Genomic DNA, 27355 nt, shown 5'->3' with positions numbered 1-27355 from the left:
GGACTGGACCAGGCGCTGTGCGACTCTTCAATGACTCCAAGTCCAACATTGCCTTCACCTCCCGGGAGACGGCTTCACGGCGTGCTTCCGGAATCCGGTATGGCTTCACATGATCTGTGACACCAGGCTCTGTGACAATCTCATGTTTCACTAGCCTAGTCTGGCCAGGTTTTTCCGAGAAAAACTGTTGGTTCTGTAACAAAAACTGCTTAACCTCAGATTTTTGTCGTTCAGAGAGAGTCTCGGCAATCTGCACCTCCGGTACGGTAGGTGAGCAAACCGGACGGGGCAGATCCGCTGTTAGAGCAGCGCGGTCTTTCCAGGGTTTTATCAGATTCACATGATAAATCTGTTCTGGTTTTCTCTTACCGGGCTGGTGCACTTTATAGTTCACTTCTCCAACTCGTTCCATGACCTCAAAGGGGCCCTGCCATTTCGCCAGAAATTTGCTATCCACCGTAGGGATTAGGATCAACACCCTATCCCCGGGTGCAAACGTACGGACCTTGGCGCCTCTATCATAACTTAGCCTCTGGGCTCCCTGGGCCTGTAACATATGTTCCCTAACAACGGGCATGACAGCAGCAATACGGTCCTGCATTTGCGTTACATGGTCTATCACCGTTTTAAAGGGAGTGACTTGACCTTCCCAGGTTTCTTTTGTGACGTCCAACAGTCCACGGGGACGACGGGCGTATAATAGCTCGAAAGGCGAGAACCCTGTGGAAGACTGGGGAACTTCCCTAATGGCAAACAGCAAATAGGGTAACAAGTAATCCCAGTTCTTCCCATCTTTGTCTATCGCCTTCCGGAGCATCTGTTTTAAGGTTTTATTGAACCGCTCAACCAACCCATCTGTTTGAGGGTGATAGACAGACGTACGCAACTGGTCTATTTGTAAGAGCCTGCAGAGCTCCTTCATCACCCTTGACATAAAGGGAGTCCCCTGGTCGGTGAGTATCTGTTTTGGAATTCCCACCCAACTAAACACTTGTACCAACTCTTTGGCGATCGTTTTGGTAGCAGTGTTACGCAAAGGGATGGCTTCTGAGTAACGAGTGGCATAGTCCATGATGACGAGGATATGTTGGTGCCCACGTGCGGACCGGGGAAGGGGCCCAACCAGATCCATCCCAATTCTCTCAAAAGGGACCCCAATGATAGGGAGGGGTACCAAAGGGTTACAGAACCGAGTTTTAGGCGCAGAGACTTGGCACTCTGGACAGGACTCACAATAATTACGCACATCATTATGTATTCCGGGCCACACAAAACAATGCGATATCCTTTCTGTGGTTTTCTGTACCCCCAGATGTCCCCCCATTATATGTCCGTGGGCCAGGTCCAGTACCTTCCGCCGATAAGGTTTGGGTACCACTAACTGTTGCACAATATCTTCCCCTTTTTTCCCTACCTGGTAGAGTAAATCATTTTCAAGAACCATGTACGGGTACGCTAGCCTAGTGTCAGGTTCTACGGGTACCCCATCTATCATTTTCCTAGCCTGAGTCAGGGTAGGATCTCTCATTTGCTCGCTGTGGAAGTCATCCAACTGGACTCCCAAATCGGGTAGGCAGGTTGCTGTATGCCTGTCTGCCTCCGCCTCTCGCTGAGTTTCCTCAGTTTCCTCAGTTTCCCCCCGCCATAACTGAGAAGGGGAACTGAAGGTTAGATTCAATAACCTCCCCAGCAACATCTTCCTGTGGGGTCCCGTCTAGGAACTCGGGACCTCCAGATGGCATGGGGGAAGGTTCACAGCTACCGTGAAGGAGCAACTGATTCTCCCATAACTGCCAGAAATGGGGAAAATCCCTACCCAGAATTATATCATGTAACAATGCGGGAACGAGTCCCACTTTGTGTTGCACAGACCCATAGGGAGTGGAAATCGGTATGACCGCTGTTAGGTACGAGCAGGTGTCACCATGCACACACGTTACAGAGAATTTGTCAGACGAACCAGACGGAAGTGCCACCAGACTAGCTTTCACCAGAGTCACCACACTTCCAGAGTCTAGTAACGCCACAACACTTTTCCCATCAACAGATAATTCACACAGGTGTTTTGCTATATCATTTTGGCCCGCATTCACATTCACCAGCCGTGTAACCAAAGACATGCGTTTCTTAGAGTCTATAACATTGCACTGCATAGGTTCAGTGGTAACAGGACAGTTCGCAGAAACATGGCCCTTCTCACGGCAACGGAAACACCTAACAGGCCCCCTACTGAGACCACCGTCCCATACTCTCGGTCTCGGGGTGCGAGCAGTCCCGGGTTCCTCCCCCACAGTTTTTTGTGATTTTCCTTCACCCGTAGTCGCTGGAACAGTCTTACCGGTTCCACGAGGAGAAGGCACAGACCGGGTGCTAGCGGTTTCGTCGGGAAGTCCTTCTGCCACGGAATAACGCTCGAACAACTCCACAAGTTGATCCGCTGTCGTGGGATTTCCTTGGCTTATCCACCTTTTCAGTGCTGGAGGTAGCACTCTCAGGTACTTGTCCAGGACAACCCGCTGGATTATTTCTGGGGTTGTCAGTACCTCGGGTTGCAGCCATTTCTTTGTCAAGTAGATCAGGTCGAACATCTGAGACCGCGGCGGTTTATCAGGCTGGTATGTCCACTGGTGTACCCTCTGCGCACGGACAGCCGTCGTTACACCCAGCCGGGCCAGGATCTCAACTTTCAGCTTCTCAAAGTCCTGAGCGACTTCCGGGTCCAAGTCATGGTAAGCTTTTTGGGCCTCGCCGGAGAGAAACGGAGCAATCAAATCGGCCCATCGTGCCTTCGGCCACTTCTCCCTCAACGCCGTCCGCTCAAACGTTGTCAGGTACGCCTCGACGTCATCTTCTGCAGTCAACTTTTGCCAGTATCGACTCACATGGATCCTCCTGGACTCTGCTTCCGGGTCAACCTCAGGCATGCTCACCAAGCGTTGCGCCACCTGTTGGAGAAGCTGGCGGTCTGCAACCGTCATGTCCAATAACTCCTTCAGCTGTGCGGCCATCAAGCGATTAGCTTCATGCTGTGCGGCAGTGGCCTGCTGCTGTACGGCAGTGGACTGTACTAGGGCTTTCACCACGTCTTCCATACTGTCGCCTGTGCCACGCGATGCCCGCGTTCTCCACCACAATGTGACAAAACACTCCGGGATCGCCTTTGCTGGGGTCAAAGGTCACGTGGTTTGTGCATTGAACTCTGAGGCGACAGCAGGTTTCCAAATTAACTGACCTCAAGTCAGGTTTATTAAAGTGAAAGCAAATATAAAACAAAACATAAACATAAATCCTTGCCTGTCCGGCACTAACTAAACAAGCACGTTCCTAACTAACAACTGGGGGGCTTCTCCCACCCAGCTAACATTACACAGTGCATGAGCACAGCTCCCACTCATGTTTGTCTCACACAGACAGGCATTCTGTGTGCCCCAGGCTGACACCTGAAACCTCCAGCTGGTCAGCCTTTATTCCTGCACTTATTAACCCCTCGGTATCCTGATGATACTGAGCGGCCTAATTCACATAGGACAAATACCTGGGCGAGATATACCTGCCCCCGACTACCAGACCGACATGACTCTTACAATATATATATATATACAGTATATATATACAGTACAGACCAAAAGTTTGGGCACACCTTCTCATTTAAAGATTTTTCTGTATTTTCATGACTATGACAATTGTACATTCACACTGAAGGCATCAAAACTATGAATTAACACATGTGGAATTATATACTTAACAAAAAAGTGTGAAACAATGGAAATTATGTCTTATATTCTAGGTTCCTCAAAGTAGCCACCTTTTGCTTTGATGACTGCTTTGCACACTCTTGGCACACTGCCCATGTAGTATATAGCACAGCCCCCGCAGTATATCACACAGCCCACGCAGTATTTATCAGTGTGGACACCATATCCCTGTTAAAAAAAATAATTAAAATAAAAAATAGTGATATACTCACCCACCGGGATCCACCGAAGCTCTGGCGATGCGCGCGTGGCTGCTGCCATCTTCCGTTCCCAGGATGCATTGCGAAATTACCCAGAAGACTTAGTGGTCTCTATCTGTAGACAGTTATTTTATCTACTCTATTTTAACCTGTCAGTGTAATTTTACATTACACCGCACTGAATTGCCGGCTTTTCTAAAGGACACCGGTGCGTATTTCTCGCAAGTCACACTGATGGTCCATGTGGTGTGCGAGTTTTTCTCGCATCCATAGACTTGTATTGGCGAGTCTCGGATGATATTCGGTGCAAATCGGAGCATGCTGCGATTTCACTCGCACGTATAATACGGCCGAGAAAAAAACTGATGATGGGAGCTGCTCCATAGATTAACATTGGTCCTAGTGCTAAGCGATTTTTCCTCGCATAACACTTGTCCGTATTCCTCACTAGTGTGCCTCCGGCCTAACAACTATATCAGGAGAAGGATGAGGCACATTGAATTTTGAAGGCTAAACCTTTTGTTATCATGTTGTCTGGCATTGGTTTCTGCCTTGGTTCCTACTGAGAACACATGAATGCTAAGCTCAGCCCAGGAGGAGTCGGGAGAGATAGCTGAAGGCAAAATGAGTATTTATCAACTGCATCCTGGCAGATCTTTTAACTTCTAGGCATAGTAAGGGCAGAAGCTACATGACCAGGGTCACAACAAACCATGACATAGTATAATGAGAACACCAGACAGCCAACGATGGATAGACACAGGGTTCGGCCATAGCATGTATCAACGTGTAAATCAGTAATGGATTTTTGCAGCTCAGAAACATCTTAAGTCTGAAACTTTATTTTCTGAAAGACAATGTTACCAAAACTGCAATTTCACCACCTGCGAGAGCCATAATTTACTGGAAAGTATTCCTGCAAGAAAGGAACCTTTAAGAAAACAGCAAACAAGATGATCAGTAAGCCAGGGAATAAGAGGTGCCCTACCCACAATTAAAGTGCCCACGCCACTTAACTTCCATTTAACATAATGCTAATGACCATACGCAGTCCTTGTCCTTTTGCTGTATTCTCCTGTGGTCACTGAAGACCTATGTAGTAGATGACAGGAGTAAGCCTGGGCTCACTACATTTCATCTCAGTTACACCAATATCCTAGTACTTCAGGATGGACATCTAAGCCTTTTCACTTTCAGATATAGATTGCAAAAATAAGTACAAATCTGTTCTCTTAGTAAAGGTAACAAGATGGTCATTATAGCTGGAGGGGGGGTGCACTGACTTTTTGTTATGATATTCATGAATTGTTTGTTATATATCTGTTTAGAAAAGCTCTTATTAAATTGAAGATGTCAGAAAATTTCTTTTTGTTAAAAGTATGTTAAAGGGGATTATCCTATATTGACATTTTTTTCTGAAGCTCAGATGACGCTTATATGCATGTCCATGTGAATAATCGGAAGTAGGAATCCAATATTACACTTACTGATCATTTTGAACATGTAATTTTTTTTTAAATAACTATAACAAAAAAGCATTAATATCTAAAAAAAAACAAAAAAAACTTGACACATAATGGAACGTAATGGATGATTAATAGTCAATAGTTTCAGTCGCATCCTTTATGCAAAACACCCATTCTGCACATCAATGGATATTAAAAATGGACAGCTCAGACAATGATCTGTTTATGACTTTGCAATGTGGCTTGTCTGTGCAAAAGCTCCAGTAATTCTTCATTTCTGTATTCTGCAGCGATACCTCAGAAAAGGAAATTGCCCAAGTCCAGATTATTGAAGATACAGAGGAGCCCACTATAGAACAAGTAGACAAGTATGATGATGGTGGAGCCTGATTATATGACCTGTGCTTGTATGTGGACTGTTAGGCCAAGTTCACACTAGGTGTTTTTGCTGTTTTTTTTAATGAGTTTTTTTAATGCTAAATTTCAGCTGCTTTTTACAGTAGCAGCAAAGACTATGAGATTTCATACATCTCATACACACAGATTGTTTTTTTGTCATCAGTATTTTGTGCTTTGCTTGTTTTTTTGGACATAGAGCATGTGACTTCTTTTAGCTCTTTTTCAGCGTTTTTCACACATTGAATGGAAAAAACACATGAAAAGAAAGCACCAAAATGCCACAAAAAAACGCAGCAAAATCTGCATTTTTGCCACAGCTTCTTTCCGGCCAAGCACTCGGGTTTTGCTGCAGGAAAAAAACGAAGCAAAAACGCCCAGTGTGAACTTAGCCTTATATAAGCCGATGACTTATTTTGTTTTAAAATAAATAAACCAATAAAAAAAGAAATATAAGTCACAGGACACGTGATTCAGAAAGAATCATATTAGAAATTAAGGAGCAAATTTAATTAACCTTGTACCACAATAAATGCCCACTGTGCAGAGTGAAAGTTACTTAAAGGGGTTTTCTGGGACTATTTTCGGGACTAACTACCAGCCTGTTCTACAAGTTGCCGACTTAGAGCCATCACAGACCATTTCTGACAGTGATTCTGTTGCTCCATGCCAACAGAGCAGCTCTTCCTCTTCTGGGCTGCTCTGTTGATGGGGCGTGACTGTCTGTCATGCTGATTGACAGCCAGCTTCCCGCAGTTAGACAGCAGTCTGTCTAACAGCATGATATTGGCAGTCATGCCCCATTGTCAAAGCAGAGCGGAAGGGAGACTGCTGTTCTGTTGACATGACATCAGTGGAAAGAACAGAATCACTGGCAGAAGTGGTCTGTGACCGCCAGGGCTGGACTGGGTCTGAAAAGCAACATGGCACACAAACCCCAACAGCCCAGATATTAAAACACCCTCTCCCATTGACGTTGTGTGTATATACAGAATAATACAGATACTGAGAATTGCACCCAGTATATAGGACAGGAGAAGTGGTACTGTGCAGTGTATAAATACAGAATAATACAAATACTGAGGATTACACCCAGGATACAGGACAGGAGAAGTGGTACTGTACAGTGTATATACAGAATAATACAGATACTGAGGATTACACCCAGGATACAGGACAGGAGAAGTGGTACTGTACAGTGTATAAATACAGAATAATACAAATACTGAGGATTACACCCAGGATACAGGACAGGAGAAGTGGTACTGTACAGTGTATATACAGAATAATACAGATACTGAGAATTACACCCAGTATACAGGATAGGAGAAGTGGTACTGTGCAGTGTATAAATACAGAATAATACAGATAATGAGAATTACACCCAGTATACAGGACAGGAGAAGTGGTACTGTGCAGTGTATATATACAGAATAATACAAATACTGAGGATTACACCCAGTATACAGGACAGGAGAAGTGGTACTGTGTAGTGTATATATACAGAATAATACAGATACTGAGAATTACACCCAGTATACAGGACAGGAGGAGTGGTACTGTGCAGTGTATATACAGAATAATACAGATACTGAGAATTACACCCAGTATACAGGATAGGAGAAGTGGTACTGTGCAGTGTATATATACAGAATAACACAGATACTGAGAATTACACCCAGTATACAGGATAGGAGAAGTGGTACTGTGCAGTGTATATATACAGAATAACACAGATACTGAGAATTACACCCAGTATACAGGATAGGAGAAGTGGTACTGTGCAGTGTATATACAGAATAATACAGATACTGAGAATTACACCCAGTATACAGGACAGGAGATGTGGTACTGTGCAGTGTATATATACAGAATAATACAGATACTGAGAATTACACCCAGTATACAGGGCAGGAGAAGTGGTACTGTGCAGTGTATATATACAGAATAATACAGGTACTGAGAATTACACCCAGTATACAGGACAGGAGATGTGGTACTGTGCAGTGTATATATACAGAATAATACAGATACTGAGGATTACACCCAGTATACAGGACAGGAGAAGTGGTACTGTGCAGTGTATATATACAGAATAATACAGATACTGAGAATTACACCCAGTATACAGGACAGGAGGAGTGGTACTGTGCAGTGTATATATACAGAATAATACAGATACTGAGAATTACACCCAGTATACAGGACAGGAGAAGTGGTACTGTGCAGTGTATATATACAGAATAATACAGATACTGAGAATTACACCCAGTATACAGGGCAGGAGGAGTGGTACTGTGCAGTGTATATATACAGAATAATACAGATACTGAGAATTACACCCAGTATACGGGACAGGAGAAGTAGTACTGTGCAGTGTATATATACAGAATAATACAGATAATGAGAATTACACCATGTATACAGGACAGGAGAAGTGGTAATGTGCAGTGTATATACACAGAATAATACAAACATTGAGGATTGCACCCAGTATACAGGATATGAGATGTAGTACTGTGCAGTGTATATACAGAATAATACAGATACTGAGAATAAAACCCAGTATACAGGACAGGAGAAGTGGTACTGTGCAGTGTATATACACAGAATAATACAGATACTGAGAATTACACCCAGTATACAGGACATGAGATGTGGTACTGTGCAGTGTATATATACAGAATAATACAGATACTGAGAATAAAACCCAGTATACAGGACAGGAGAAGTGGTACTGTGCAGTGTATATACACAGAATAATACAGATACTGAGAATTACACCCAGTATACAGGACATGAGATGTGGTACTGTGCAGTGTATATATACAGAATAATACAGATACTAAGAATTACACCCAGTATACAGGGCAGGAGAAGTGGTACTGTGCAGTGTATATATACAGAATAATACATATACTGAGAATTACACCCAGTATATAGAACAGGAGAAGTGGTACTGTGCAGTATATATATACAGAATAATACAGATACTGAGAATTACACCCAGTATACAGGACATGAGATGTGGTACTGTGCAGTGTATATATACAGAATAATACAGATACTGAGAATTACACCCAGTATACAGGACAGGAGAAGTGGTACTGTGCAGTGTGTATATACAGAATAATACAGATAATGAGAATTACACCCAGTATACAGGACAGGAGATGTGGTACTGTGCAGTGTATAAATACAGAATAATACTGATACTGAGAATAACACCCAGTATACAGGACAGGAGAAGTGGTACTGTCCAGTGTATATATACAGAATAATACAGATATTAAAAATTACACCCAGTATATAGGACATGAGATGTGGTACTGTACAGTGTATATATACAGAATAATACAGATACTGAGAATTACACCCAGTATACAGGACAGGAGATGTGGTACTGTGCAGTGTATATATACAGAATAATACAGATACTAAAAATTACACCAAGTATATAGGACATGAGATGTTGCACTGTACAGTGTATATATACAGAATAATACAGGTACTGAGAATAACACCCAGCATACAGGACAGGAGATGTGGTACTGTGCAGTGTATATATACAGAATAATACAGATACTGAGAATTACACCCAGTATACAGGACAGGAGAAGTGGTACTGTGCAGTGTATATATACAGAATAATACAGATAATGAGAATTACACCCAGTATACAGGACAGGAGAAGTGGTACTGTGTAGTGTATATATACAGAATAATACAAATACTGAGAATTACACCCAGTATACAGGACATGAGATGTGGTACTGTGCAGTGTATATATACAGAATAATACAGATACTGAGAATTACACCCAGCATACAGGACAGGAGGAGTGGTACTGTGCAGTGTATATACAGAATAATACAGATACTGAGAATTACACCCAGTATACAGGACAGGAGATGTGGTACTGTACAGTGTATATATACAGAATAATACAGATACTAAGAATTACACCCAGTATACAGGACATGAGATGTGGTACTGTGCAGTGTATATATACAGAATAATACAGATACTAAGAATTACACCCAGTATATAGGACATGAGATGTGGTACTGTACAGTGTATATATACAGAATAATACAGATACTAAGAATTACACCCAGTATACAGGACATGAGATGTGGTACTGTACAGTGTATATATACAGAATAATACAGATACTAAGAATTACACCCAGTATACAGGACATGAGATGTGGTACTGTACTGTGTATATATACAGAATAATACAGATACTGAGAATAACACCCCATATACAGGACAGGAGAAGTAGTACTGTGCAGTGTATATATACAGAATAATACAGATACTGAGAATAACACCCCATATACAGGACAGGAGAAGTGGTACTGTGCATTGTATATATACAGAATAATACAGATACTGAGAATTAGGCCGGAGACACACTGGTGCGAGATACGGCCGAGTCTCGCTGGTTAAAAGCAAGCTGTGGCACCGGCACTCCGGAGCGGAGCGTGCGGCTCCATGTATTGCTATGCAGCTGCACGCTCCACTCTGGAGTGCAGGTGCCACAGCTTGTATCTCGCACCAGTGTGTCTCCGGCCTTACACCCAGTATACAGGACAGGAGAAGTGATACTGTGCAGTGTATCTATATAATTGCCTTGTAATGTTTTCATTTCCTGTTCTGTCCAGATGTCACCGTATCCCAGAATTCCAAGCGGAGAAAGTTCACTGACCGCCATATTGGGACACCCAAGTGATGGGTGTCTCAATATGGAAACTGCTGCCAACCTATTGCGCAGTTCCACCAGCGGATCATCGTCGCACCACACACACACACACACAAACACACTCTATACACCCTACGCCCTACGCACCACACACACATACACACACACGTTCACGCACGCTCACACACACTCACACATGCTCACACTCTCACTGACACACTCACACACGCACTCACTCACACACTCACGCAGCATATCGCGCGGTACCACCAGCGGAACACCATCGCGAACACGCCACCGCAGGGATCAGCCGAATGATTCACTGACTGCCGCCATCTTTGTACAGGAGGAGCGCATGCACAGTTTTAATGTGACCGCCGCTATCTGTCTGCACAAAGATGGTGGCAATCTGATTTACTGCGCCTGTGCAAATTACGCGCAGGTGCAGTGACTCATTTGGCTGATCTTGGCGGCAGATGCGCGACGTGTCTACAGGCAAAGGAAGCCATTGTAAAAATTGACTGTGTCTGACTGTACACGGAGTACACCACATCTCCTGGGCAGGGGAGGAAGCAAAAGACAATACTGACATTATAGCAGAGGATCACAGTGGATTCATTTTGTGAGGTAAAATATTTCAATGACTGTTTTAAAAAAAGATTTAACCTCACAAAATGTATCCTCTGCGATCTCCTGCTGTAATATCAGTATTGTCTTTTGCTTCCTCCCCTGCCCATGAGCTGTATGTTCGGTACACGGTCAGACACAGACACACACTGCGATCTCCTGCTGTAATGTAACACAGCACAGGAAGGAGAGAGACAAGGGGGGATAGCACATGGGGTAGACAGGTCAAAGAAGAGAGCACAGACAGGAGAAGTCAGCACATGGGGAAAGAGAGAGTGGATAGATGGGTGAGCACATGGGGGGAGAGATTCTCAACACTGCAAAGCCTGTCCCCATCGCGACATTACCGCCCTCCTGATGCGATAGCATTGGGCCTCCATCTTGTATATACAGAATAAAACAAATACAGAGGATTACACCCAGTATACAGGACATGAGATGTGGTACTGTGCAGTGTATATATACAGAATAATACAGATACTGAGAATAACACCAGCAAACAGGACAGGAAAGTGGTACTGTGCAGTGTATATATACAGAATAATAGAGATAGTGATGATTACACCCAGTGTACAGGACAGGAGAAGTGGTACTGTGCAATGTACAGTTGAAACTAGAAGTTTACGTACACTATATAAAAAGACACATATACATGTTTTTTTCAATATCTGACATGAAATCAGAAGAAACCTTTCCCGTTTTAGGTTAATTAGGATTACTATAATTATTAATATATGTCAAATGCCAGAATAATGAGAGAGAGAGAATTTTTAAGGCATTTTTATTAATTACTGCAAAGTCAAAAGCTTAAGTACACTAAGGTTACTATGCCTTTAAGCAATTATGGACGGCCCATATGATAATGTCATGCATTTGGAAGCTTCTGATACGTTTTTTTGGCAACATCTGAGTTAATTAGAGACACATCTGTGGACGTTTAATGCACACCTGAAACACACTGCTTCTTTGTGTAGCACCATGGGAAAGTCTCAAGAAATCAGCCAAGATATCAGGAAGAGAATTGTGGACTTGCACAAATCTGGCTCATCCTTGGGTACAATTTCAAGATACCTGAAGGTGCCTCGTTCATCTGTACAAACAATTATATGCAAGTACAAACAAGATGGGAATGTCCAGCCATCATACCACTCAGGAAGGAGACGGGTTCTGTGTGTCAGAGATTAACGTGCTTTGGTCCGACATGTCCATATCAACCTATGGACAAAAGCAAAAGACCTTGTGAAGATGATGGCGGAAGATGGTAAGATTGTGTTAATATCCATAGTGAAACAAGTACTGTATGAACATGGGCTGAAAGACCACTCTGCCAGGATGAAGCCATTACTCCAAAAGAAACATAAAAAAGCCAGATTAATGTTTGCAAATGCACACAGGAACCTTCATTTTTGGAGACACGTCCTGTGGTCTGATGCAACTAAAATTGAACTTTTTGGGCATAATGACCATCGTTACTTTTGGAGGAAAAAGGGAGAAGCTTGGAAGCCTACGAACTGTGAAACACGGAGTTGGCAGCATCATGTTGTGCGATTGGTTTGCTGCAGGAGGGACTGGTGCACTTCACAAAATAGATAGCATCATGAGAAAAGAAGATTATGTGGCAATACTGAAGCAACATCTCAAGACATCAGGCAGGAAGTTAAAGCTTGGGCGGAAATGGGTGTTCCAAATGGACAATGACCCAAAGCATACTGCCAAAATGGTAACAAAGTGACTTAAGGATAACAAAGTCAATGTTTGGAGAAGCCATCACAAAGCCTTGATCTCAATCCAATTGAAAATTTATGGACAAAGCCGAAAAGGCAGGTGTGAGCAAGGTGACCTACAAATCTGGATCAGTTACATCAGTTTTGTCGGGAGGAATGGGCCCAAATTCCAACCAACTATTGTGAGAAGCTTGTGGAATGATATCCCAAAAGTTTGACCCAAGTCATTTAGTTTAAGGACAATGGTACCAAATACTAATGAAATGTATGTAAACTTTTGACTTTGTAGTAAGTAATAAAAATGCCTTAAAGCATTCTCTCTCTCTCATTATTCTGGCATTTGGCAAATATTAAAAATTATGGTAATCCTAATGGACCTAAAATGGGAAAGGTTTATTCTGATTTCATATCAGATATTGAGAAAAACACTCATATGTGTCTTTTTATATAGTGTATGTAAATTTCTGGTTTCAACTGTACAGTATATACAGAATAATAAAGATGAGAATTACACCCAATATACAGGACAGGAGAAGTGGTACTGTGTAGTACATATATACAGAGTACTACAGATACTGAGGATTACACCCAGTATACAGTACAGAAGGATACCAATACGTGGACTACATTGTAGTACATACAGGTACTTCTCACAAAATTAGAATATCATCAAAAAGTTAATAAGATCCGGACTACTGTCTTTAGCCCTAATGGCTGCTGTAAAGCTTGTGTATTCACAAAAACTGAGGCAAGATGGCAGCCCCCATAACTAAACAAAATGTGCAATCAAAATAGAATCATGATAGGACATTCTGAGATCAGCCTTATATCAGAGGACCCATTTAACAAAAATGGATTTCACAAAACGGACAACTCAGACAATAATCTGTTGTTGACTTTCCAGTATAGTGAAGTGTGTGCACAAGCTCCAGTATATCTTTATTTCTGTCATTTGTTTTACAGCACACTACTGACAGAAAAGGAAACGGGAACGACAGTAACGGAAATTGTAGACGTGATGATCAGTGAAACAGTGACTTATGTTGAGGATCCCAGTTATGGAAGCACTTCTACCGACAGGTATTATCCAGACCAGTGTTATGGCTGAGGCCCTGGTAAAATGGTCTGTGCTGATAGCAGCTGAGCTGCAGAAGGGTTTATATGGTAAATTTCTCTTACAATCACTAATTTATCTGTCCTTAGAATGCAGAAGTGAGCGGTGCCAAAATTACCCTTTACATCTCCTCAAGTAGTACAGGTGTATGCTATCTGCCCATTGTGCACGGATCAGGGAGGTGTCTATAAATATGATGTCACCGGCACTACTCACCTACCAATGTGGAAGCGATTGGTGCCAAATAACCCTTCAAGCATGTATTAAAAAAAAATACACCTAGAAGCTACATTGATAAATCTGCACCGTTCTCGCATACATAGGACAGGATTTTTTTTAGTTTTCCTATGTGTATCCATTTGAGAGAGGTTATATATTTTGGTCTCCTATTTAAATTGTTTGCAGTGGCTTACCGCTAATAGCGCCAGCCACGTGGCCGCTATAGGCATCACACTACAACTGTGATACAATTGAAAGCAGTGGTGGAACACGGAGCCATCAGCTCCCTCCTCCATCATTTTCACTGTGTGTCTGACATCTCAGTGCAGTGGGCGCGTTGACATCATTATATCGCGACCGCTGTGCCGAGCAGTGCAGACCACACGCTGCAGACACTGGGGGAACGGGGAGAGGTAAGTATATTTTTTAAATCAATGAGTACAATTTGAGAGCCATTATACTACTTGGAGGGCTACATGGGGGCTAATGTGTAGAATATAAGACCACAAGGCAGGGTTCTGCTCTGTTCCAGGCTATCATTGTTAGTTTGTATACTGTAAGTTATATCTGTATTTTGCACGTAACACCTTCTCATGTACAGCACCATGGAATTAATGGTGCTATATAATTAAATTATAATAATTATACTGTTCGAAGGGCTACATGGGGGTGAATTATACTGTTTTGAGGGCTACATATGGGCCAATTGTACTTTTTTGAACAGTATAATGGAGGGTCATTATACTGTTTCGAAGGCTAGTGCGAGTCATCATACTGTACGTAGGCCATCATTCAGTATAGATGGTTGTGTGGGGCTCAACTGATGAAGTGGACTCACTGAGCCCCAGCTATGGGTGGGAACACAGGCACCGAGCTTCATTGCAGCTGATAGAATGCAAAACGGAGAGCAAGGATGAGACATCCTCGGGAATATTGTTTTTTTTTGTGCGGGGGCAGTTAGGATGTTTGCTATTTGACCCCATGATTTTTATATACGCACCTGGTCAGATGTGTCAATTGTAACTTCTTGCAGTGAAGTCGGATTTCTCACTCCAGTAGGCTGTAGTTGTAAAAATTGGGTAAAAACTGTAGATGGAAATCTTGTCTTTAAAGATATGCCAAATTTATGAAACATCATGCAACACTAAGATCACTTTTGCACGAATAAATACAGCGACATACAAAATGAAGTTAAAAAATTCCCTCATTAACGTTTTACTCCTTTGTTTTTTCTCTATCTAGTAAACCAGAGCCAAGTATACATAAAACTGTAACAGTCTCTGAAGAAGAAATAATAAAAGATGGAAAAGAGCTAAAGATAGTAGAGGAGAAACAAACAGAATACGTAGAAACCTGGGAATCTTATGAAAGCAGTGAAGATTCTGATGTGGTACAGTCTTTGTTATAAACTTTATTCTTCTGTTTAAAAAAAACAATGCTAAGAAAGAAAAGATATTACCTGAAATGTTGCTTTCATTGAATCTTTAAGAAGCACTAAATTCACCACCTTGAGTAAAGCGCTAACAATTATATAGACAGTATATAACCCCATATCATGATAGATACCTATACATAACGTAAAGAGACAAAATACTGCCAGAATAAAAAAAAATACTATTTTTCTTTATAAAACTTTCATTATGTGCTGTCTTTGGACTTGAAAGCAACATTTCCAGTAACTATTTTTAGTTTCCCATTTGGCCTTCAGTTACAAAGAAGGAGTTTACATTGAATATTGACCTGTAATGGCCACAAAAATGTTATCTCAGTGATTTCATTGGGGCACACAGGAAACCTTCGGTGTATGCTGCTGCCACCATGAATTACAGTACACTTAAAAGAACTTTGTCAGCACAAAATGATTGTTCAAACCACGTACAGTCGCTCAGTGCATCATGGCGGAACCGAACATTTTAGTGCACCTCCCCACCTGCTTGGTTTCAACCTATCTCCACCCTTCTCTGGCTTTATGAAGCCAGAGCTGTCAATTGAAGAAGAGATGGGGTGGAGATAAAGGAAAAACAAGCAGGTGGCAAGGTGCACTAAAATGTACGCAAACATCATGGAGCACCTTTACTTGGTTTGAACAATCATTCCATGCTGAGTGCTGATTGAGACCCCTTAAAGAAAAAGTCGGATTCTCCCCTACAGACTACACCCAACTACAGACAACTAACTAAACCAGTTTTAGCTTAGTGTCAGTAGGAGGCAGGCACAGGTCTGAGATCAAGATCTTTTCTCCCTTTAGTTTTTTTTTTTTCTTTTCTTTCCTTCTTTTTTAGGTTGGGAAACAGAGCAGAATGGCCTCTCTGTCACACTATATAGAGATTGCGAACACATTGCTGAAAAGGTCTCGTTGTATCTTCTATGGTCTGGATGGCAGGACCCAAGACCCTATCACAGTCCCGTTCAGGTGATCAGGCAGATGGTCCTTGCCCTTGTCTCATGCAGACTCTATATCTCCATAGGGACTCTCTATAGGCATCCATCTCTTTTGGCATGCTGGCTCATTCTGGAAGCCAACATGATAGACCTGCTCCCAGCCCTTCCTATATCTCTAGGGCAACACCATCTTTACTGTGCAGGCTTGGTGCAGCAGCTCCTGCACGCTCTTTCAGACAGCAGGACAGCCATGCTCAACCCTTCGTCATATCCTGCAGCTAGTGCCCTAAGGACCATATGACTAGACGTGTGAAGTCCTTGGTTAAGTCCGCCTTTGGCAGCAAAGTCGCATGATAGGTCATTGTACCCAGCTTTCACTGCAACTTGCGCTGGCAAGGTCTTTACTTCCTGGTCAGTATCCTGTGCCTAGACATCCTTTCCAGGGCTCCGATAACTGAGTTGTTGGACATTGCAGAGCAGACTGCCATTGTGTATAAGTATCTGTGTTTTGTCTCAATTAAAGTTGTGTACTGTTCTGCAATCAACATTGTGATGATCTGTTGCGTTCTTGGCACGTCAAGATACACAGTCCCACATGTAAAAAGATCACTTACTAACATTGCCTTTCATGACTGTCTTCTGTTTGGGCCTAAAATGATCAAGGATCACTTTAAACGCCACAAGAGAACCCTGCTTCCAAAGGCTGGTCCAATCGTCCTGCTAGAAAATGGAGACCACATCAGTGTCATCTTTTTCACCATTTTCTCCCTCCTGCCAGGAGAGGCCTCAACCCCACATGAGATGAAGAGACCTTCCTTCAATCCAGTTCCATCCTGTAATCCACACGGCAATTTAGAAAGTTCCTCTATTTCCAGAGGCAACAAGTTTTCCTTAGCATTTCAAGGTACCCACACCTGGGAACCTCTTTAGGGACACTTGGACCCTGCAGTCAGTGACACTTGGATCAGGGAGGTGGTCTCCTCCCCTTCCATGAGCAGAGTGTTTATCTGTGTGGCCCTCCACTAGGCATGCAAGAAATGCAGAGGAAATGTCCAAGTGCCGACCTGCATGACACCATATACTATATCTCCTCACTCTCCGATCAGGCGTTATTGTTCTGGTTTGAGTGCAAGAGCTCTTTACAGGTTTTTTTTTGTTCCAACCTCATTGTTATCCCAATTGGGACTTCTCAGTTCATCCCACTCTGGAGCTAAATCGGTTGACTAAACAGAACTGACCACACTGCTTCAGGATGGAATGTCTTCATTCCATTGTAGCCTTCATGGAACCCAGAGAATTCTGTACCCTGTGGACAATCAGATGTCTTTCACTTTCCGTGCATTTTTTGCAGCTTAACAGAATTTTTTGTCAATTTCGAAGTCCAACATGCTCATTTCCAGTTGTGGCTCTTCACACCAGCTTGACTACAGCCCAAGGATATACACGAAGATCAGGGCTGCCATCATGACCATCTGGTGTGCCAGGAGGAGGAGTGTGGTCATCTCCTACCTGGGTGACATTCTTATCTCAGCACACTTTTATTCAGAGAACACTTTCCCGCTTGGGATGGATGGTCAACAAATCTAAGGGTACCGTCACACATTGAAATTTTCATCGCTGCGACGGCACGATCCGTGACGTCGCAGCGATCGTATGAATATCGCTCCAGCGTCGTAGACTGCGGTCACACGTTGCAATCACGGCGCTGGAGCGATGCCGAAGTCCCCGGGTAACCAGGGTAAACATCGGGTAACTAAGCGCAGGGCCGCGCTTAGTAACCCGATGTTTACCCTGGTTACCAGCGTAAACGTAAAAAAACAAACAGTACATACTCACCCGTCGGTGTCCTTCAGGTCCCTTGCCGTCTGCTTCCTGCTCTGAGTGCAGCCGTACAGTGAGCAGAGCGCAGCACCGCTGTGATCTGCTCTCACTTTCCGGCCGGCACTCAGAGCAGGAAGCAGACGGCAAGGGACCTGAAGGACACCGACGGGTGAGCATGTACGGTTTGTTTTTTTACGTTTACGCTTGTAACCAGGGTAAACATCGGGTTACTAAGCGCGGCCCTGCGCTTAGTTACCCGATGTTTACCCTGGTTACAAGCGAAGACATCGCTGGATCGCTGTCACACACAACGATCCAGCGATGTCAGCGGGTGATCAAGCGACGAAAGAAAGTTCCATACGATCTGCTACGACGTACGATTCTCAGCAGGATCCCTGATCGCTGCTGCGTGTCAGACACTGCGATATCGTAACGATATCGCTAGAACGTCACGAATCGTAACGTCGTAGCGATGGAAATTTCAATGTGTGACGGTACCCTAAGTCTTCTCTGATTCCTGCTCAACATCTTGTCTTTTTGGGGATGTTGTTCTATTGGTCTAGGCAAAAGTTTTTGTTCCAGATGATAAGCTTCTCTAAATGGCATCTGTTCCTTGAACCATCCCTCGCCATTTCCCTCCACTTACACATGAGCTTCCTAGGCAAGTTGGTTGCTGCCATCAAGACAATTCCTTTTGCATGCTCCGCTTGTCCTCCTCTTTTATTGGGACATGACTGTATTCTCCCTGGATTAGAAACAACACCTTCAGAACAATACACATCTCCTTATTCAGTATCCCTCTTAGCCTAAGTGGTAGAGGTGCTAACATAGCTTAGGACACTCTCAAAAAGACATTCAATACAAAAGAGAAAAAAAGAGCACAAAAAGTCCTCATAAAATCATAATCATAATTTATTCAAAGATCACATTAAACAAGACAAAATAACCATGAAAAGTAAATACAGACAAAAGTGGAATAACTGATCTCACAGGTGTGGTATCAAGGTCACCCACACCGTTAAGTGGATGGAAGGGCAACAATGGACACATGAACAGCAGTGCAATTAAATGGAAAATGTCCCGTATACTGGCAGATAAAGTCATATTGCTCATAAATATAGATCCATTGCAGTAATAAACTATAACATGCAATCCAAATTTGAAGAAAAATGTAAAAAAACGCAATGAAAAGAGAAAACTTATAAGGAAGAGAGCAGTGTGATTTTATGAGGACTTTTTGTGCTCTTTTTTTCTCTTTTGTATTGATTCTCCCTGGATTGTACAGTTTTTCTCCCCTCCAGCATCACACAGTTTATTGTCTGGTGGTAGGTCTCACCCTTCCCGCTTTTGCTTTTTTTAGCCCTTATAGTAGAGAGGCTGAGGCTTCAGGTTCAGAAGCATTATAATCAAAACACACAACAGCAGGACAGCCATCAGAGGGCTGATGACATTGGCAATTCTTGTGTTTTTTAGTTATTTTTTGACTACCTTTGCTGCATTGACTTGACTTCCTGGCACACACAGACGAAACTGCGAGAGTGCATGTGCCAGAACTGTGCAAAGCATAAATGCAAGTGGTTCTTAGGAAGAACATCATGGCCTTAGTAAGAAGTGAGTTGAACATCGCATGCATCTACTGGCAAAAACAGGATCATAGGAATGCCCATGATAGCCTCCTCTAAGGTATCCAGTGTATATCCAGTTCTCAGCACTGTGCTAAGCATGTAGACAATGAGTCGTCAATAAAATATCTAGGGAACACACTCCCCGTTAATGCACCTCAATTGGTAAAGCCTTATACACCCCCACGGCATAAACCGTCTTGCGAATAGGTGAATATAATGGAGTTTATCACCAACAAGGACAAGAAAAACACAAGGGTATTTGGCTTGATAAAGGGCTTATATAGCATCTAATTAATTATGTTACTTCTATATTCTTGGTTGGTTGGCATTAGGCAAATATTTAGGGTCGGACATACCATTCTATGTTGTTCAGGACAAAATAGGAAAATTATTGCTATCGTTTTGAATTTTTTATCAAGATTATGGATCCAAGAAGTATAGTTTCTCCTTGCGGAGAGTGACATGTTAAGCATGTCGAGATAAGGAGACTTAAAGCCTGAATGCTCCTCTGGGAAATATTCAAATTGTCTCTTCAGAGAGGAAGAGGACTAGAACTCTAGTGCCACCTATTGGAAGTAGCAATCCTAAAGGTCAATGTCGACCCTTTAGTGAGCCTTAGGATAAAAGCCAAACCAGAATCTCAATTTGCAGACACTGTGTTTCGGGGTACTGCCCCTCGTCAGTGCAAAGTAGAGATCTGGTTTGGCTGAGTGAGAGGCAAAACGATACTTCTTGGATCCCGGTCAGACGCCTCTCACTCAGCCAAACCAGATCTCCACTTTGCACTGACGAGGGGCAGTGCCCCGAAACACAGTGTCTGCAAATTGAGATTCTGGTTTGGATTTTATCCTAAGTCATGTGACAAGACTCGTTAAAGGGTCGACATTGACTGTTAGGATTGCTACTTCCAATAGGTGGCACTAGAGTTCTAGTCCTCTTCCTCTCTGAAGAGACAATTTGCTTATCAAGATCATGAAAGGCAGGGAATGTGATAAAAGCAAACTTATACAGTAATCACATGCACATGGTCAGCATAGTCATCAAAAATGGTGGGAGCAGGAGGGGAACAATAACCATGAGCAGCAACATTATCACTTATCCGCAGAATAGGTAATTATTTTCTGATCGGTGGGGGTCAAATCCCTGGCAACCCCATTGGGGTTCTGAAATGTCTGCACATGCTCTATTCATTCTCTATGGTACTACTGGGGAAAGCCAAGCGCTGTATGTGGCTAATTCCAACAGTCCCATAGAGTAAAAATGGAGTTGTGTTGCGCATGTCCAGCAGCTACTCTATTCCAACAGGGTGTTCCATACCCTTTTATTGGAATCAGTGTGGGCATCAGCAGTTTGGCGGAAACCAATTAGAAAGATATCACCTATATTGTGGATGAGTGATAATTTACAAAGTTGGCAATTACTTTTTAACCAAGTTGCACCTAAGGGATTAACACTTTCGTTCACTTTCATTTTTTGAATCCCATTTTCCAAGAGTCAGAATATTTTTATCTTTTCAGCGAAATTGCTGTATGATGAGTTGCAGTTTTTAATGCAGTAATTTAATTTAGCTGATATCGTCTTTATTAATTTATAGAGATGAGCAAAAAGATCAGTGCAACACTGGTCCAAAGTCCATTTCAATACTCAGGTGGACCAGGGCAGTACGAACCTCATTGTCTGGCACTCGAATGCTGATAGAGATACCTACTGCCGTGTTCGGCTGCCTCGAGCAGCGAAATGGACGTCAGATCAGTGTAGCATGTATATTTGTGCTCATCTCTATAAATTGATGTAAAAAATTCACATAAAGTCCACTGATTGGACAGATAAAACAAATAGCGAACCTGGTGGAAATATAATACATAAGGCAAATCATATTTAATATTGAAAACACTTTCATATATCATATCATTCTATAGCTAAACAATAGCAGCATCTAAAGGCAAAAAGCGGTCAGTTAGGATGAAGGCATACAGTACCTGACAATTAACTTCTTCTCTCTAAAATAAAATAAAAAATACCCAAAATCAAAACTGTAATGGAACGTTGGCCAGGGCCGTGGGGTACTCGGTACCGGGTCCGGTACTTAAAGGGATATGTCACGGTGGTGACCCAGTCCGTGGCCCTGGGCGCCCATGTTAAGGGGACGGTCTTTAAAGGGGCTTGAATAAAGTTTGTTCATGAAGCCACCTGTGGTATTCGGTCAGGGATGATTGATGCTGCTTAAAGGGGTCCACTGGGACGTGATGTTATGGCAGCAGGGATGGTATGGCTTACCACAGGTGAAGCTGGGTCCCCAGGGCTCCTGATGTGGTGGATAAGGATGGTGCAGAAAGAAACAGAGGACACAGGGTTGCAGTTTCTTTACCTCTTTACTGATGCAAGGCAGCCGCAGTCCAGGATACCGGATCACAGGTGTTGGTGTGGTCCGGCTGTCTTGGAAGCGAATCTGGAATCCCCCTAACCAGGTGGGGTTAGAAGCCTTCCTTCTAGCGCTGCGTTGTAGTCCCTTGCTGCCTTAGGCCTCACACAAAGTCCTCACGTTCTCTCTGTCCTCTTTAGGTAGCACACCGCCCACATGACAGGTAACTCGAGCCTTTTTACAAGGTCTCTCAGATGACGCCGGGCTCTATCTGCTACTGTCTTTGGGTGTTAATGGTGGACAGGTGACTTGAAATCTAGCGGTCTGCCGGTTTCTGCTGTGAGACATAAAGTACTGCACAACCTTGGTCTTCCGGCTACCGGTATCGGCGCTTCAGCATGGAGGAAGCTCAGTCGCAGCTTCTCTCCAGCTCTTAACTCTTCTGTGCTTCTTCTCTTCCTTCACGCTCTCTACAGCTTGTTCCATCCTTTTATCTCTCCTTTCCAGGAGTTGCAACACCTAACGTGGCTGCACGGCCCCTCACTTTCCTCTCTCAGGCTACTCTGCTCTGTCCCTCTGACAGACTCTTCTGTGACAGACTAACTTTCCCTCCAGTCAAAATATATATAGGGGAGCCACCCACAAACTGGATCAGAGCTCCCCCTTCTGGCCTGGAGTATGAACATGTTGCATGTTTGTGATACCTGATAAAAGGAATCCTTCCTCACTTCCAAGCATGATATCACTTTGCCCGAAATGAAAGCAATGCCACTGTAACAACCAGTTACCTGGGGTGTTACAGTAAGCCTGGAGGAGAGATTCACAAAGGAGAAGAAAAATAGAACAAATATCACAACAAAGTAACTGCAATTAAGCCACCAAAAGATCCATCGCTTCCAATGCAGATTTCACCATGGCAAAGTATTGTTATGGCATCCACTGTGCAGGAAAAATTACATGTTTATTTATTCTGGGTTTTTTTTAACGAGACAAGGTGACCAAAACCTGCATTTTAAATTTAATTTACTGTGTGGGATAAATAATGTTGTGATTGAACTTAAAGGGAATGTGAAAAAATGCTATTACCCAGAAGATATGGGGTTAATCTGCAGGTTCATAGTGTTCTAAAGTGGCTTCAGTCACTACTCAGTACATGGTTAGCGGGGGCTGTAACTGCATCACGGCACTGACTGACAGCCGGCTCTGTACTGATGCACTGCTGAGCTGGCTGTCAGTCCGTGCTGGGGTGCGGATATAGCGGCTGCTCACTATGTACTGAGCAGTTACTGAAGCCGCATCTCTTTCACTGAAAGAACAATGCTGCTGGAAGGAATAAAGCTCAATTCCTCCAGGCAGTGGGGCTTTCAGCGCAGCGGCTGCACGGCTTCAGAATTCTACTAACAGATTAACCTCATATCTGCAGGTTAATGTGTTATTTTCACATGACAGGTTCCCTTTCATTTATATAATTATAATACTTAAAAAAGTTTAATTACTTTTTATAAATGATTTTAGTCCCCATAGGGGACACGAACTAGCAATCACTTGATTGTCCATATAGCAATCTCTTATGAACATTTGTCTGGTAGGATTTCATAGGAGTAAAAAATGGCAAACATGGCCTTTTATTGTAGTGCCCAGCCACCAAGCTAATCTCCTCAGATGCATTGCTCCATTAGCCCCCCTAAGTCTAAAGGTACCGTCACACTAAGCGACGCTGCAGCGATAGCGACAGCGATGCCGATCGCTGCAGCGTCGCTGTTTGGTCGCTGGAGAGCTGTCACACAGACCGCTCTCCAGCGACCAACGATGCCGAGGCCCCCGGGTAACCAGGGTAAACATCGGGTTGCTAAGCGCAGGGCCGCGCTTAGTAACCCGATGTTTACCCTGGTTACCAGCGTAAAAGTTAAAAAAACAAACAGCACATACTCACCAGCGCGTCCCCCAGCCTCTGCTTCCTGACGCTGACTGAGCTCCGGCCCTAACAGCACAGCGGTGACGTCACCGCTGTGCTTTCACTTTCAGTTTAGGGCCGGCGATCAGTAGAGTCAGGAAGCAGAGGCTGGGGGACGCGCAGGTGAGCATGTACTGTTTGTTTTTTTACATTTTACGCTGGTAACCAGGGTAAACATCGGGTTACTAAGCGCGGCCCTGCGCTTAGTAACCCGATGTTTACCCTGGTTACCAGTGTAAAATATCGCTGGTATGGTTGCTTTTGCTGTCAAACACGGCGATACACGGCGACCTAGCGACCAAATAATGTGCAGACCTTCTAGCAGCGACCAGCAATTTCACAGCGGGATTCTGATCGCTGCTGCGTGTCAAATACAGCGATATCGCTCCCTAGGACGCTGCAACGTCACAGATCGCTGGCGACGTTGCTTAGTGTGACGGTACCTTAACTGCCTAGATGCCGCAATCGCTTTTGATTGAATCATCTAAAAGGTATAAGTGTTGCAGTCAAATGTTGTTCTAATCTCAGGTGTCAGTTTCTGTCTCATTTGTTTTTAAGGTCATGGAAAGTGAACAGCTTTTATTGTGCTTTATGTTTTTACCTTTTGTTTATTTCCTTTATGAATATTTATTTACAGCTATGTTTGGTAGTGGTCAAATTTCATGTGGTAAATGTAATAAGTCTATAGTAGAATGATTTCTAGGTTTCCATAGATTACTTATATATAAGGTGATGACGCTGTCTTTTGGTATAAGACTGCATGTTCACAAATCTGTTTTTATGGTTATGTTCCCCTCTTAAAGGAGTCTACTAAAAATGATGAAATACAGCAACAAATCTCAGAATTTCCTGAAACTATCAGCATTGAAGAAAGTGAAAGACCACAGAGTGATGGCGATGAGATAAAGACATGTGGCGGTGTTACTGTTTTAAAGGAGGAATAAACAATATTGTTTATTTCTTAAAAGAACTGTTGTCAGGGTAGCATAGCTTCTTTCATCATCCAAATGTGAAAGTTGCATTATATTCTGCCACTTATTAGGAGATAATAATCTAATATATAAAGCTGAATGTGTGTGTGTGTATTTTTATCAAAAGTCCTGGCACAGTGTTCTGCACACCTCAAAATAATCATCTTAAACCAAAAATCCCCAATGTATAATCAGGGAAAAAGAGGCATGGGCAATAAATTCAAATTCATTAAAAAACATCTTTTTAATAGATCAATTTTAAAATAAAACAATTGTATGAAACAGGGAAATGCTCATAATACATATGGCTGGGAACGCTATCAAAACCAGGTGGTATCACATTAATAGTAGTAATCTCAATTAACAGCAGCAAGCAAAGAGCAATATGGTGTTCTATGAAATCTCACTATAGATACAGGTCCTTCTCAAAAAATTAGCATATAGTGTTAAATTTCATTATTTACCATAATGTAATGATTACAATTAAACTTTCATATATTATAGATTCATTATCCACCAACTGAAATTTGTCAGGTCTTTTATTGTTTTAATACTGATGATTTTGGCATACAACTCCTGATAACCCAAAAAACCTGTCTCAATAAATTAGCATATTTCACCCGTCCAATCAAATAAAAGTGTTTTTTAATAACAAACAAAAAAAAATCAAATAATAATGTTCAGTTATGCACTCAATACTTTGTCGGGAATCCTTTGGCAGAAATGACTGCTTCAATGCAGCATGGCATGGAGGCAATCAGCCTGTGACACTGCTGAGATGTTATGGAGGCCCAGGATGCTTCAATAGCGGCCTTAAGCTCATCCAGAGTGTTGGGTCTTGCGTCTCTCAACTTTCTCTTCACAATATCCCACAGATTCTCTATGGGGTTCAGGTCAGGAGAGTTGGCTGGCCAATTGAGCACAGTAATACCATGGTCAGTAAACCATTTACCAGTGGTTTTGGCACTGTGAGCAGGTGCCAGGTCGTGCTGAAAAATGAAATCTTCATCTCCATAAAGCATTTCAGCCGATGGAAGCATGAAGTGCTCCAAAATCTCCTGATAGCTAGCTGCATTGACCCTGCACTTGATGAAACACAGTGGACCAACACCAGCAGCTGACATGGCACCCCACACCATCACTGACTGTGGGTACTTGACACTGGACTTCAGGCATTTTGGCATTTCCTTCTCCCCAGTCTTCCTCCAGACTCTGGCACCTTGATTTCCGAATGACATGCAAAATTTGCTTTCATCAGAAAAAAGTACTTGGGACCACTTAGCAACAGTCCAGTGCTGCTTCTCTGTAGCCCAGGTCAGGCGCTTCTGCTGCTGTTTATGGTTCAAAAGTGGCTTTACCTGGGGAATGCGGCACCTGTAGCCCATTTCCTGCACACGCCTGTGCACGGTGGCTCTGGATGTTTCCACACCAGACTCAGTCCACTGCTTCCTCAGGTTCCCCAAGGTCTGGAATCGGTCCTTCTCCACAATCTTCCTCAGGGTCCGGTCACCTCTTCTCGTTGTACAGCGTTTTCTGCCACATTGTTTCCTTCCAACAGACTTACCATTGAGGTGCCTTGATACAGCACTCTGGGAACAGCCTATTTGTTGAGAAATTTCTTTCTGGGTCTTACCCTCTTGCTTGAGGGTGTCAATGATGGCCTTCTTGACATCTGTCAGGTCGCTAGTCTTACCCATGATGGGGGTTTTGAGTAATGAACCAGGCAGGGAGTTTTTAAAAGCCTCAGGTATCTTGTGCATGTGTTTAGAGTTAATTAGTTGATTCAGAAGATTAGGGTAATAGGTCGTTTAGAGAACCTTTTCTTGATATGCTAATTTATTGAGACATGTTTTTTGGGTTATCAGGAGTTTTATGCCAAAATCATCAGTATTAAAACAATAAAAGACCTGACAAATTTCAGTTGGTGGATAATGAATCTATAATATATGAAAGTTTAATTGTAATCATTACATTATGGTAAATAATGAAATTTAACACTATATGCTAATTTTTTGAGAAGGACCTGTATTGT

General features: G+C 42.9%; 1 protein-coding gene across 8 annotated transcripts in view; it reads left to right on the top strand.

Annotated features, from left to right (window-relative positions):
- LOC143804537 (protocadherin Fat 4-like) overlaps positions 1–25780 on the top strand; it is a 285900-nt gene extending 260120 nt beyond the window's left edge. For all 8 annotated transcript variants that reach the window (XM_077282725.1, XM_077282731.1, XM_077282727.1 and 5 more), the window contains 4 exons: positions 5712–5789; positions 13839–13955; positions 15451–15598; positions 25156–25780. In XM_077282725.1, the coding sequence (XP_077138840.1) occupies positions 5712–5789; positions 13839–13955; positions 15451–15598; positions 25156–25296 (484 nt within the window). In that variant the 3' untranslated portion in view covers positions 25297–25780. The remainder of the gene's footprint in view (positions 1–5711; positions 5790–13838; positions 13956–15450; positions 15599–25155) is intronic.
- Positions 25781–27355: the final 1575 nt, after the last annotated feature.

Source organism: Ranitomeya variabilis, chromosome 2 (genome assembly GCF_051348905.1).
Source record: "Ranitomeya variabilis isolate aRanVar5 chromosome 2, aRanVar5.hap1, whole genome shotgun sequence".
Lineage (NCBI taxonomy): Eukaryota > Metazoa > Chordata > Amphibia > Anura > Dendrobatidae > Ranitomeya > Ranitomeya variabilis.
This window is presented reverse-complemented; position numbering and strand designations above follow the sequence as displayed.